The following is a 13685-nucleotide window of genomic DNA, read 5'->3' as shown; positions in this document are numbered from 1 at the left end:
GAAAATTTGAGGGACTTCATTATTTTCATCTAGTACTGTCTGTATCTATGCAAAGTATTAAATGGCATTTTAAAATACTAACTTTTATTAGAGCTTATGCTGAACACCTATTTTCCCTAAGTTAAGAAAGACCCCTGGCAGAGCCACCATGGATATTGGTTTTCCACAGTCAGAGCCGGAAGATGCATGCCTAGATTAGTTTTCATGGCAAACAGCATTACAGACCAGTCAGTCTCACCTCTGTGCCTGGCAGAATCTTGGAGCAGATTCTCCTGGAAGGCATGCTAAGGCACATGAAAATCAACAAGGTGCTTGGTGACAGCCAGCATGGCTTCATTAAGAGGAAATCCTGTCTGACCAATTTGGTGGCCTTCTATGATGGGGCTACGGAACTGATGGACAGGGGTAGAGCAGCTGGCATCATCTACCTGGAACTGTGCAAAGCATTCAACACTGTCCCACAAGACATCCTTGTCTCTAAATTGGAGAGACATCAATTTGATGGATGTACCACTTGGTGGATAAAGAATTGGCTGGATGGCCACACGCAAAGAGTTGTGGTCAATGGCTCAATGTCTGGATGGAGACCAGTAAGGAGTGGTGTCCCTCAGGGGTCAGTGTTGGGACTGATCCTGTTCAACATCTTTGTCAGTGACATGGACAGTGGAATTGAGTGCACCCTTCAGCAAATCTGCTGATGACACCAAGCTGTGTGGTTTGGTTGACATGCTGGAGGGAGGGAAGGAATGCCATCCAGAGGGACCTTGACATGCTTGTAAGGTAGGCTGATGCCAACCTCATGAAGTTTAACCAAGCCAAGTGCAAGGTCCTATACCTGGGTTGTGGCAATCACAGGCACAGCTACAGGTTGGGCAGAGAAGAGATTCAGAGCAGCTCTGCAGAGAAGGACTTGGGGGTGTTGGTTGATGAGAAACTTAACATGAGCCAGCTTCAGTGTGCGCTCGCAGCCGGGAAACCATCCATATCCTGGGCTACATCAAAAGGAGCATGACCAGCAGGTTGAAGGAGGTGATCCTGCCCCTCTACTCTGCTCTTGTGCAACCCCCCTTGGAGCACTGTGTACAGTTCTCGTTTCCTCAATATAAAAAGGACATGGAGCTGTTTGAGCAAGTCCAGAGGAGGGCCACAGGGATGATCAGGGGGCTGGAGCACCCCCCATATGAAGACAGGCTGAGAATCATAGAATCATAGAATAGTTAGGGTTGGGCAGGACCTTAACATAGAATCATAGAATGGCTTGGATTGGAAAGGACCTTAAGATCATCAAGTTCCAACCCCCCTGCCATGGGCAGGGACACCTCACACTAAACCATATCACCCAAGGCCTCGTCCAACCTGGTCTTGAACACTGCCAGGGATGGAGCATTCACAACCTCCCTGGGCAACCTGTTCCAGTGCCTCACCACCCTAACAGGAAAGAATTTTCTCATATCCAAGCTAAACTTCCCCTGTTTAAGTTTTGACCCTTTACCCCTTGTCCTATCACTACAGTCTGTAATGAAGAGTCCCTCCCCAGCATCCCTATAGGCCCTCTTCAGATAGTGGAATATACTTCATCTCCGAGAAGCGGAGCCGGTTGGGGATTTCAACCATGTTATCCTGGAGGAACTTGTGACGCTCGCACAGAGGCCTGAAGAAAGGTTTGGAGAATGAAGGGCAAGCAAGTATCAGACGTGAACACTGAGAAAAGCTATTTAGAGAATTAAATGATGTATCCTACAGAGTTCCAGAAAGGACAATCAATTCTTACTTTCCTCCAGGGAGAGAGTTATAAAATAGAAGTTACATGTTAAGCATGCATTTTGTTTCAGACAGAAGATGAGCTGGGCACTAAACCACGCTCACTGAAATAGAGTCAAACCTGGTATTTTGAAACTGCAAAGCAAGGTAGAGCTCCACAGTGAAACTCCTCAGGACAACAAGGATCCTCCCGTGCTGTCTGGATTTTCTGGGCTCAACAGCTCACGTAAACCTCTCCCTCTGTGGCAAGTTCATGCTGGGAAACTGGTCAGGCTACTCTCACACTGTGCCAGACACATACCTGTCCATCAGGCTGACATCATTGAAGTAGATGCTGTCAAACACAAATAAGCAAACGTTGGCATCTTGGAAAGCAGCTTTGTGCAAGACAATTAAAGCCTGGTCTGTTCAGCCTGGAGAAGGCTGCGTGGAGACCTCATAGCAGCCTTCCAGTATCTGAAGGGGGCCTACAAGGATGCCGGAGAGATCCTCTTCATTAGGGACTGAAGTGATAGGACTAAGGGTTAATGGGTTCAAACTTAAACAGGGGACATTTAGATTAGATATAAGGAAGAAGTTCTTTACTGTAAGGGTGGTGAGGCACTGGAATGGGTTGCCCAGTGAAGTTGTGAATGCTCCATCAGTGTTCAAGGCCAGGTTGGACGGAGTCTTGGGTGACATGGTTTAATGTGAGGCATCCCTGCCCATGGCAGGGGTTTTGGAACTAGATGATCTTAAGGTCCTTTCCAATCCAAGCCATTCTATGATTCTATGATTTTAAATAGTCCCTTCTGTGCTTTGAGGATCACAGCCTATTGATGAGAATTAAGGAGGGTAAGACAGAATGCATGTTGCTGCAGTTCAACAAGCAACAGTTTCTACAAATCTAGGTTAATGGAGCAGCAATCTATGTTCACAGAGTGATGGTTGTGTCTCTGGAGCAGAGAAAGAAACTGTTCTGTTAAATGCTATATATTTGAAATATTCAGAAATAAATTGTGATTTTTCAAGTTGGAAAGCACATTTGTGTGCATGTGTATAGTTGTATTACTTTTTACTCAAAGACTTTTTAAACTTGACAAAGATATGTTCAAAATTGTCTCTTTTTTAAAACATTTTTCTATATATTTTTGAAATCTATAGAAGATTTGGCCAGAGTTTTTGCATGACTACAAGTTTAGTCATGTTGATAGAACATACTTTATACTTTGCAAAGTTTTAGGATATTTTCCCCTAGAAGAGGCAGGGTAATCCCAGAGAAAATGTGACATAAGTTTTACGGACTTTTTCCCTACACTGCCAGACTGTGCCTCTGCTCTTTATCTCCAAGAGGAGAAAATTAAATAACAGATCTATCTATACTTTATGGTTGTCAGATTCGTGAATTTGAAAGGAAAATTTCAAGTTTATGTTTGAACATTTTCTGCCTTACAGGTGTTCAGTGTTCCTAAATTAAGCATCTTTACCAAAATACTCAACAGAGTTGAAAGCAACACAATGGTAACATGTTTAAGTAGTATTCAGCATAAGAACATCCATACTTTGATTCAGTATTGCATGGTGATATTAATTTCAAAGGTCTTTTATGTTTTATTTTTAAAATTTCAAATTCAGTTTCAAAATGTCATGTACATTCTGTAATCTTTATTGTATAGGCGGCTTCAAATCAAATATAACAGAATGGGGGGGGTTGTTTGCTTTTGATGAGCATGCAGGTATTTGGCACCATTACCTTCCCATATGGTGAAAAATGACCACGTTAGAAAGTTCTTCAGCACTTCATCTCCTTCACAGCAACTTCAGAGTTCAAGTAAGTTTAAATAAAGTTTCAATTTATTTTTTTTTGTACTGATATACATTTCATAAACCAATGCCACTTGTAACTTCTGTTTCCTGTTTTTTAGATCCTGGCGACCCCTCCCTTTATAAAGTAGGAGCTACACTGGGAACATCTGGAAGGTGAAACATTTATTATGCTTAAATTTGCTCTGATTAGTTGTAAAACCCCATCACCTCAGGAGCTATCTGTCATTGGCAGTGGCTCTCTTGCCCTAAGAAATGTGTATATTCAGAGAGAAGAATTTAGGGAAACCTTCTGACCACTGTTAACATGGGAGATGAGATCAGAGGACTGCAGTGTTCCTGCTGGCAGAAAAAGCCTATGAACACCTTCTCTAAGCAGCCTTTCTCTGAAGGTTTAAAGCTTCAACACTTTAAAGTTAAAGCTTTAACACTTCAGTGTTGAGCTGTGGTGATGGATGATGTCTTTGTGATACACTGCTTGCTGCAGAAGTTGTAATGGTCTCAATCACATACTTAGAAGGAATTGTTTTGCATCAGTTGTAGGTGTGTGTCATCCATAGTACAGTTCTTTGTGGGCAAAGGGAGACTAGAGCATCTCTGAAAGGGTTTTTTTTCTCTGTACAGCATATTTGAATGTTTCTTTGTACATCAGGGTTTTTCATTTCAGATGGAGGAGGAGACCTCTTCCAAGGGCAGTAGAAATCAGCTTTTGGAAAAGGAGGAAAGAAATTCTTTTGCCTTTTGTTAGGATTTAGCCAACTCAGAACTCATTCTCTTAAGAGGCAATTTTAATTTTCTCCAACAAAACCCAGGACCCTCCAAGGAGCCAATATTGTGGATTATTTTGCTACCTCCACATGTAAAAATTCACACAGGATTATATTTGGGCTTCATTTTAATAATGCAGAGAATTACAATGAACCGTGGCCATTATCTCTAAACTTATTTTAAATCGCAGAGGTAGTAGAACGTACACTATCTGTGATTCTAGAAGGAAACCTCTGCTTAAGCTAAAGATAACACTATTTGCCCTAAACTGCACTGGTTTTATTGTGCTATTGAACAGCAGAGAGATAAATCTGTAACTTGGATCCAACAGTGAAGGTTTTATCATAAATCCTTGAAGTGGTAGATTTGTATGGCCGTAGTAGCTGAACTATGGGTGAGATGGATTCAGTGTGCTAAACTGAATTATGTTACTGTTTTGCAGACCTATATGTGGAGTGACTGGCATTCAGTCTTCTCAGAATCACATTCAGCACTCAGCTGCTGCCGCCGTTGCACTACCCCACTGTTCCCATGCAGGAGGTACTGGCTCATCGTTGGCCTATCGCACCCAGATGGACACCTCTTCTTCACCCATGTTAATGTCTTCCAGTCCACAGACCCCTCAGACGCAGGAGCAAAATGGGATCTTAGACTGGCTCAGGAAACTGCGGTTGCACAAATACTATCCTGTCTTCAAACAGCTCACAATGGAAAAGGTAGGGCAGTAGATTAAACAAAGGGAGCCGGCTTTTAAATCATACTTATGTTCTCTAGTGCAGAAAGAGAGGCTGCAGACATCTGCATCAACAATTGCAGAAGTTATTAGCAAATACTGTGAAGGTTTTGCTTTCTTGAAGAAATAATATTTTGATGAAAGCCTTTCTATTTTGGCTCTGTGTTGTGTCTGGGGCCTGGGCTGTTCCACAGCTGCCTCCTGTTTCAGAATTCTTAACTGAATGCTTGAAGATCCAACTTGCATGGGGCCTTAGGAGGTATGCTTTGGCTCCCTCTGTTCATCTCTTTGATATGCAGTACATAACTAAAATATGTAAAGATTTTTTTTATTCTGCTGCTTTGTGGATTTTTCTCTGAAAATATTTGGTTATCCTGATTAAAAAAAAAATAGATTCAGAGATTTTTGACATGACCATTAGCATGGCATGTACCTGCAAGTGAACGTGAGGTGGGTTTTTTTTCTGCAGAAATTCTTGTGGAAAACTAATGACTTCTGTATTTGCATAGTAAGAGTCACAAATGGTATCTTTGTTTGCTGGCTTTTATCTAAATGGAATACCTTTACAGCATTTACCCACCTCCATCTATAAAATTAATGTCCTCTTACTGTCTTGAACGCCCTCCAGTGGAGCAAGGACTTAGGTTGAGCTAAGTCTAAATTGGGGTGGCTTTGTGCTTGCTGGTTGTAGTATGTTGTATGGATTTAATTCTAATCTGTTACCAGAGTCATAGCATGAATCATAGCATGTTTAGGTTGGAAAGAACCTTAAAGATCATCTAGTTCCAACCCCCTGCCATGGGCAGTGACACCTCCCACTAGACCAGGCTGTTCAAGTTCCTGTGCAAACTGGTCTTGAAGACTGCCAGGGATTCTTCTTATACTATCAAGCTGTACCTACAGAAAGTTGTTTATCTTTAAAAAAAAAGGAATGTTAGTAAATAAAAACAAAGTGTCTTTAATGTCTTGCCACAAAAAAAAACTTCCCCATATTAAAAAACTACCTACGCACAATCCTGGCCACCTAACCCTTGGTGACCATATGATTCGATTTTCTTCATTATGTGAGGGAAATATATAGGAGGTTTTTTCTCTAATAAAGTAGCAAAACTGTGCATATTCTAGCATGTTTTAAAAAAGCATGTGTTGTTATGCATACTTTGCTGCCTTTAATTTTCATTACGTTCTATTATAAATGTGTATATTTCAATTTCATATTCTATATCTATATTTTATTTTAAGATTTAATTTTGGAGTATATTTTCTAATTAAGGTGATGAGATGATTGCACATTGATTTCTATGTTAAATGACACAACTAGGTAAACTAGAGTGGTTTTGTTTGGAGTTTTTTTGGTTTTGTTTTGTTTTGTATTCAGAGAATCATATCCTTAAACCCATTGTAGAACAAAGTTCTATTTAAATTATGTACACAAATTACTTCATCTTTATTGTGAATAGTTAATATAAGCACATACCTAATTAATCTATGTATGTTCTTTCTTTTGTTCTGGTCCCCCACACTTTTTTCTACATTGATTTTATAGTTAAAAACTAGAGAGTTTCTTTGAATTAACACATGTTAAAAAAATTGCTTTAAAGTTGATTTTCAGAATTCATCTCTACTGAAAATGTACATAAGTATATTCCAGGCTGTAAAACTAAGCACACATTTTTTTCTTTACAAGTTTCTGAGTCTTACTGAGGAAGATCTGAATAAGTTTGAATCCCTCACCATGGGAGCAAAGAAGAAGCTCAAGACCCAGCTAGAGTTGGAGAAGTAAGTGTGTGTGTGGGGGAGCTCTTTTTAAGGCCATAAGATATTTAACACAAGTTCTGTGATGGTCTTTGCTTTCTAGAGCATAAACCTACCAGGGTTCCCAGCTTTAAATATAGGTAATGCTTATCTCCCTTCCTCTGAAGTTGTATTGGTTACTTTGAAAAGCTCTTACTGGATATTTAGTACTTAGTGGTTTACTGTTGCCTGTTCAGGGTTGTGGTATGGATCACCAAATGGAAAGAATTTGTGAACTCTTTTTTAAAAGGATACAATGACCCACTTGTAACATAAATACCAGCTAAATTGAGGAAGTGTGGTCTGGATGATCGGGTAGTGAGGTGGACTGTGAACTGGCTGAAGGAGAGAAGCCAGAGAGTTGTAGTCTATGGGGCGGAGTCTAGTTGGAGGCCTGTATCTAGTGGAGTGCCTCAAGGGTCGGTACTGGGACCAGTATTATTTAATATATTCATCAATGATTTAGATGAGGGAATTGAGTGTACTATCAGCAAGTTTGCTGATGACACTAAGCTGGGAGGGGTGGCCGACACGCCAGAAGGCTGTGCTGCCATCCAGAGAGACCTGGACAGGCTGGAGAGTTGGGCGGGGAATAACTTGATGAAATATAACAAGGGAAAGTGTAGAGTCCTGCATCTGGGCAGGAACAACCCCAGGTTCCAGTGTAGGTTGGGGAACGACCTGTTAGAGAGCAGTGTAGGGGAGAGGGACCTGGGGGTCCTGGTGGACAACAGGGTGACCATGAGCCGACACTGTGCCCTTGTGGCCAAGAAGGCCAATGGCATCCTGGGTTGTATTAGAAGGGGGGTGGTTAGTAGGTCGAGAGAGGTCCTCCTTCCCCTCTACTCAGCCCTGGTGAGACCTCATCTGGAATATTGTGTCCAGTTCTGGGCCCCTCAGTTTAAGAAGGACAGGGACCTGCTGGAGAGAGTCCAGCGCAGGGCAACTAAGATGATTAAGGGAGTGGAGCATCTCCCTTATGAGGAAAGACTGAGGGAGCTGGGTCTCTATAGTTTGGAGAAGAGGAGACTGAAGGGTGACCTTATTAGTGTATATAAATATATAAAGGGGGAGTGTCACGAGGATGGAGCCAGGCTCTTCTCAGTGGCAAACAATGATAGGACAAGGGGCAATGGGTACAAACTGGAACACAAGAGGTTCCACTTAAACTTGAGAAGAAACTTCTTCTCAGTGAGGGTGACAGAACACTGGAACAGGCTGCCCAGGGAGGTTGTGGAGTCTCCTTCTCTGGAGACATTCAAAACCTGCCTGGACACGTTCCTGTGTAACCTTATCTAGGTGTTCCTGCTCCGGCAGGGGGATTGGACTAGATGATCTTTTGAGGTCCTTTCCAATCTCTAACATACTGTGATACTGTGATACCTGTTGTCACGTGGTCTCAGGAAGACCACAGCTTCATGTGGTGAAGGTGATATAAAGAAGGTGACATAATATTGCCAGTGCTTTGTGCAGTATTAATAGCCCTTTGGGGAAACTGATGCAACAGACTGTCCTATTTTTTGCATCTCCTCTTAGAGGGAAATGTTTATTCTGATGCTACTGCAGTTACTTACAAAGTAATTAAAAACCCAAATCCATGCCCATTTATCAAAGCTCCTTGACAGCACTTTTCATCAGTTTTAGTTTTCCCAAAGTGTGTTTACAAAAAGAAAACTTTGGGCTGCTTATGGGTTTTCTCTTTGGTTTTGGTGTGCATGGATAGGCTTTAGGATGTACTTATGTGGTAGAATTTAGTCACTGTTGGGTGATATTTTCCCTTGTACAAATAAAAGCATTAGTAGCTTCTTGCCAGCAGTTATATTTGGACTGTGTGCCAAGATTGATGTGTTTTCCAAATGTTTCCAGTTGAAATTAGCATAGCATTTAGTGGATTATTTAGTGGGCTCTGTCTGCTTCAGTTTCATTCAGAAATCAATTTATCTATTGTGATTTAGCCAGTTTCTGTTTCCTCATATGTTTCTCCATCACCCTATAGAGAAAAGTCAGAGAAACGGTGCCTAAACCCCACAACACCTTCTTCAGTTACCAGCAGCGGTGTGGCAAGGGTTCCCCCTACTACACACGTAGGGCAAATACAGAGTATTTGTGGCAACCATGCTGCAGGTAAGAAGGAGGAGCTGAGGACGCTGCTCTGCTCTCAAGGCTGAATGTGTCCTTGCACAGGAGTAAGCTCATTCTTACTGTGCTTTTTCACCAAAATGTCATTGGCTTAATGGGAGCAATCAAAAAGTCCAATTCCTTACTGTGAGGGTGGTGAGTCGCTGGCACAGGTTGCTCAGAGAAACTGTGGCTGCCCTATCCCTGGCAGCATTCAAGGCCAGGTTGGACAGCGGTTGGAGCAACCTGGTCTAGTGGAAGGTGTCCCTGCCTGTGGCAGGGGGTTGGAATTAGATAAGCTTAAAGGTCCCTTCCAACCCAAACCAGTCTGGGATTCTGTGTATATGTAGTTCAATAAAAAGTAATTTCCTCCTCGTGGCTTCATATGAATGGCTGGCTGCACTAGTCAGCGACTTATGCCTCCAGACTTCTGCTCCTTAGATGATGCATGTGTCTGTAAATCTTGACCATCACTGTATGTTAGATGGTGTCATGAAACAATTGTAATTAGGCACTGCCAAGTAGGTGTTACCACTCTTGTTTGCACTCCCTGATGGCCTTTTATCTGCAGAGCTGCGAGTGGATGTGGATCAGCCAGCACACCCACTGCCCCCTGAGGGCAGCTCTTCGGAATACTCCAGCTCTTCTTCCAGCCCCATGGGGATCCAGACAAGGGAAGAAAGCTCGGACAGCGCTGAGGAGAACGAGAGATGTAAGCAGAACCAACCAAAGAGGGTGCCTGTGTTGCCCAGCTTTGTCTAATGAAGCAGTTGTATTTATAGATGTTTCTGTCCCTAGGTTTAGAGATTCACTTAGATGGTTCAGAAAAGGAGAAGTCAGTGATGTTACTGAACCATTTCACTTCAAGCTCTGCCAGGCCCACAGCTCAGGTCTTACCAGTGCAAAATGACACGGGCTCCAATCTGTCCAGCCACCATGCTCTGCCCATGCAAATGATGTCAGCAACCTCTACTCACATCACCCCTATTCGGATGCTAAACTCAGTCTATAAATCAGAGCATGGAAATGCAGACATGAAGCTACTTTCATCGTCTATGCATTCTCTTTTATCTTTAGAAGAAAGAAATAAAGTTTCTCCTGGATCTAGGAGCAGCATAAAAGTGGAAAAGAGCTTTGAAAATACAGTGGTGGATGTTATTTCTGCATCTTCTCCCCACCAGCCCTTGCAAGTGCTGTCAGGGGCCACTGAGAACATCTCACTCACTTCTACTATTAACTTTGATCCTCGAACCAAAGCTGTGCATGCTTCAACTCTGGACAGAGCGATAAAAACAGCTCAGCAGCCAGGATTAATAGTAGAAACAAGTACTGCTGCCACTGTAACATCCAGCACAGTCTTCCACGTGGCTCATCCACCCATCAAACTCCTGGTGTCTTCATCTTTTCCTACTGATTCTGCCATTGCTGGACAGACTTCCTGCTCCAGTAATATGCAAATAACAGTGTCTCCTGCAATAATAAATCCTCGAACTGTTCTGTACACAGCTAACACCAAAGCTGCCTTTTCTGCAATGAGCAGCATGCCAGTGGCTCCAATGCAAGGCAGCTTCTGTGCAAACAGCAACACAGCCTCCTCCAGCAGCCACCCCTCCATGTCTTTTGTGACCATGGCCAATCTGCCCAGCTGCCCCGCACCCAGCTCCAGCCCCACGCTCTCCTCTGTTGCCGAGAACAACTTCTACAGCAGCAGTAGCAGCAGTGGATCCGCAGGGAGCATCCCAGTACCAAACCAGAACCACCACCACCATCACCACCAGCAGCTGCAGCCGCCTGGGTGCATGGTGTGCAGCTCCTGCGGGTGTAGTGGGAACTGTGGATCGAGTGGTATGACCGTCAGCTACACTAACTATTTTCAGCACCCGTTTTCAGGCCCGTCAATGTTTACTTTTCCATTTTTGCCCTTCAACCCTTTGTGTAGTAACAGCTACATCAACACGCATCAGTACAACAGCAGCACAACGTTCCCCATGGTCCACACCACTTACAATAGCGGTATAGCACCAGACTCTGTGACTGGGCAGTCGACATTTGCAGTGCCACCAATGCAGAACTTTATGACAGGGACAGCAGGGGTGTATCAGGCACAGGGAATGATGGGAAACAGCAATGGTTCAAGTCACAAAAAAAATGGGAATCTCTCCTGTTACAACTGCGGGGCCAGTGGTCACAGAGCTCAGGACTGCAAACAGCCTCCAATGGATTTCAATCGACAAGGTAAAGCAGAAAGAGGGACTGATACAGGACATGGCTTCCACATGGAGTGCTGTGCTTAGCCAAGGGGAATGGGTGCATGCCCCGAGGGCTGGAGGGAGGCTGATGGCAGTTCCCTGTCTTTAACTTCTGATTTGCATAAACAAAAATCTTGTTCTTGAAAGCTGGTGGAGTTTAGCTGTATTTGTAAATTGAACTTGGTTTTGTGCAGACCCAGTGCAAGGACACAGGGCCCAAGTGTGGTCCAGAGTCAGACCTGGGTGCTCTGCAAGGCAAGGGGAGAAGCATGGAGGGAAGGAAGGTTCTTCTGTTGACAGGTTGCAGCTGAATTGTTGCTGCTTATACCTTGTCATCCAGGTCATCTTTGGTTCTGATGGCAAGTTCCCCTGGAAGTTTGCCAGCTGAACAGCTCTGTTCCCCCTTTCCCTTCCTCCCCAAAATTGTAACCTAAATGAAGAATTACTGTTCAGATGCTCCTGAAGGTCCTGTGTTTGCTGCTATAATTATTTTTTTAGGGCATATTGCTTGCACAGTTATAGCTCAGGCTTCTTCAGGAGAGAGCTGAAATACTTAATTCCAGGTGGGAAACCACTAAGATAGAAACATTACTTTTGCTGAGAGCACTTTCTAGTCCCATTTTAATTTGTTTTGATTGACATACTGTGGTGGGATAATTTGCATGTGGTATAGGTTGAAAAAATGAAATATGAACTTTTGATTGGAGGGAACTGCACTGAGGTGCTCATTTTACACAGTGTCTCGTCTGTAGTGGGTGTCTGTATTTGGTTTTATATGGTGCAGACAAGTATTTGAACACTATAAATTAACAAGTTGCTCTAGTTTTGAGGCAGCAATTGAGATCACTGCTAAAATATGCATAATTAATGGTGTTTCTGTGGATAATATTTTGATAGTGGCCAATGGGGAAGAAGCGACACTGCCTCATCAGTCCTAATTCAGAGAACTTGAGAAACACAGTCCAATCATTTTTAATCTGAATTTCATTTCATTAATTAAATTTCCATTTAAACTATCCCAAATGAATTTTTGCCAGCCCTAAAACGATATCTGAGCCAGTGACGTTGACTGTGTAAAACCAAGCTTTGATTTTTAGCTCCACCAGCTGCAGATATACGTTTATCAGCCTCTTCTGCAGCTTCAGTGGCATGCTGCAAGCCAGCGTTCTACTGTAATATTGTTCTGTGTCTAAGAAGCAGTTTGTTTTAGAAAGTGCAGGGAAGTAATGGATATGAGGGGGTTGATGTTATTTAATTATTCTGTTTCCTCTCCCCCAGGTACGTTTAGGCTGAACTATGCTCCTCCCTCTGAAGGTCTTGACTCCACAGACTGACAGTTTATCGACTGGCAAGAAAATACTGTAAGCCATGGAGATATAAGGAGATTGAAAAACAAAACTGAAACTTCCAGTTGCTGTTAAGCTTAATGTATTTTTTTAATCCAAAGGTGCTTTACTTTATTAGACTAGGTAGAAAATCTAGCTTAGGGGTGCATCAAACCCATTTTTGATTGCCAAATTCAAGCTTGGATCTTGTTGTTGGAAATTCTGAGTACATGTCATAGGATTGATGGATGGTGGAGCTGGCCTGATGCGAGTACAACATCTGAGGTACTTTCTTTTTGCTGGAGCACGTTGCCATATGCAGACTTCTGAAGGTGAAACGTCAAACTCCAGGGCACCTACATTCTCAAGTGGAAGCTGGAGGCTGGAGGTGGGAGTAGCTGTTTGCCAGAAGGACTCTGGCACCCTTGGGCTAGGTAAAATGTCTATTTTTTTTTCAGAAGTGATCAGGCACTGATCTCTGGGATTTTTAAGGATTACACTACAGAAGAATGTAAAACTCTTCAAGCTTTCTGCACTTTTAGCAGACAGTGTCACTCTGAGACCAGTGCAAGAGGCAAAAGTTCCAACTTTTAACAGTTGGCACCAGAAGGCTATGTGACTTAACCACACAATAAAAATCTGAAGTAAGGCTCTCCTTTCCCTTCCAGAAGAACACACATGGCAGTTTTGGTTCCTTCTGGAAACAAACTTGTACTTCATTGTCTAGTGCTAGGTTCCCAGAAGTGGAATAAACTTAGTTTCCAAGGGTCCAAGTCCCAGAGACTCCGGAGTCATAAAGGCTTCAAGGATATATTCCTGTAATACACAAAACCTTTGCATACTGTTACTGTACATAGGTCTCTTTCACAGAAACCTTATTATTCTGCTTTTGTAAATGAATTTTAAACCATCCTAAAAGGAAAAAAAAAAAAAAACCAAAAAAAAAAACACAACAAAACCCTGTGGCAGCAGAGTTTGCAAGCTTTTGCTTTACTTTATATAAAAAAATACCCCTTTGACTCCTACCCTGAGGCTTTTGCTACAGGATTCAGAAGTGCTAGAAGTCAAACATGTAAAAGGTAGTAAACTTCATTATTATCAAGACTTTGGAGGATTACTCGTCAGCCTCTATTG

At 42.7% G+C, this 13685-nt stretch overlaps 1 protein-coding gene across 1 annotated transcript in view; it reads left to right on the top strand.

The window, feature by feature from the left end:
* The window catches only part of LOC133207227 (zinc finger CCHC domain-containing protein 14-like), a gene marked incomplete at its 5' end in the record, with an annotated part of 71203 nt that extends 58326 nt beyond the window's left edge, over positions 1-12877 (top strand). Inside the window, 8 exons of the mRNA XM_061343954.1 lie at positions 3477-3571; positions 3666-3720; positions 4775-5048; positions 6753-6844; positions 8856-8983; positions 9549-9689; positions 9776-11212; positions 12505-12877. Coding sequence (XP_061199938.1) covers positions 3477-3571; positions 3666-3720; positions 4775-5048; positions 6753-6844; positions 8856-8983; positions 9549-9689; positions 9776-11212; positions 12505-12560 — 2278 coding nt within the window. The remainder of the gene's footprint in view (positions 1-3476; positions 3572-3665; positions 3721-4774; positions 5049-6752; positions 6845-8855; positions 8984-9548; positions 9690-9775; positions 11213-12504) is intronic.
* Positions 12878-13685: the final 808 nt, after the last annotated feature.

This window comes from Neopsephotus bourkii, unplaced genomic scaffold (assembly GCF_033783945.1).
Source record: "Neopsephotus bourkii isolate Nb327-2 ecotype Australia unplaced genomic scaffold, CSIRO-AGI_Nbou_v1 NB_1835, whole genome shotgun sequence".
NCBI lineage: Eukaryota > Metazoa > Chordata > Aves > Psittaciformes > Psittacidae > Neopsephotus > Neopsephotus bourkii.
Note: the sequence above shows the minus strand (reverse complement) of the source record. Positions and strands in the feature narration are given on the sequence as shown.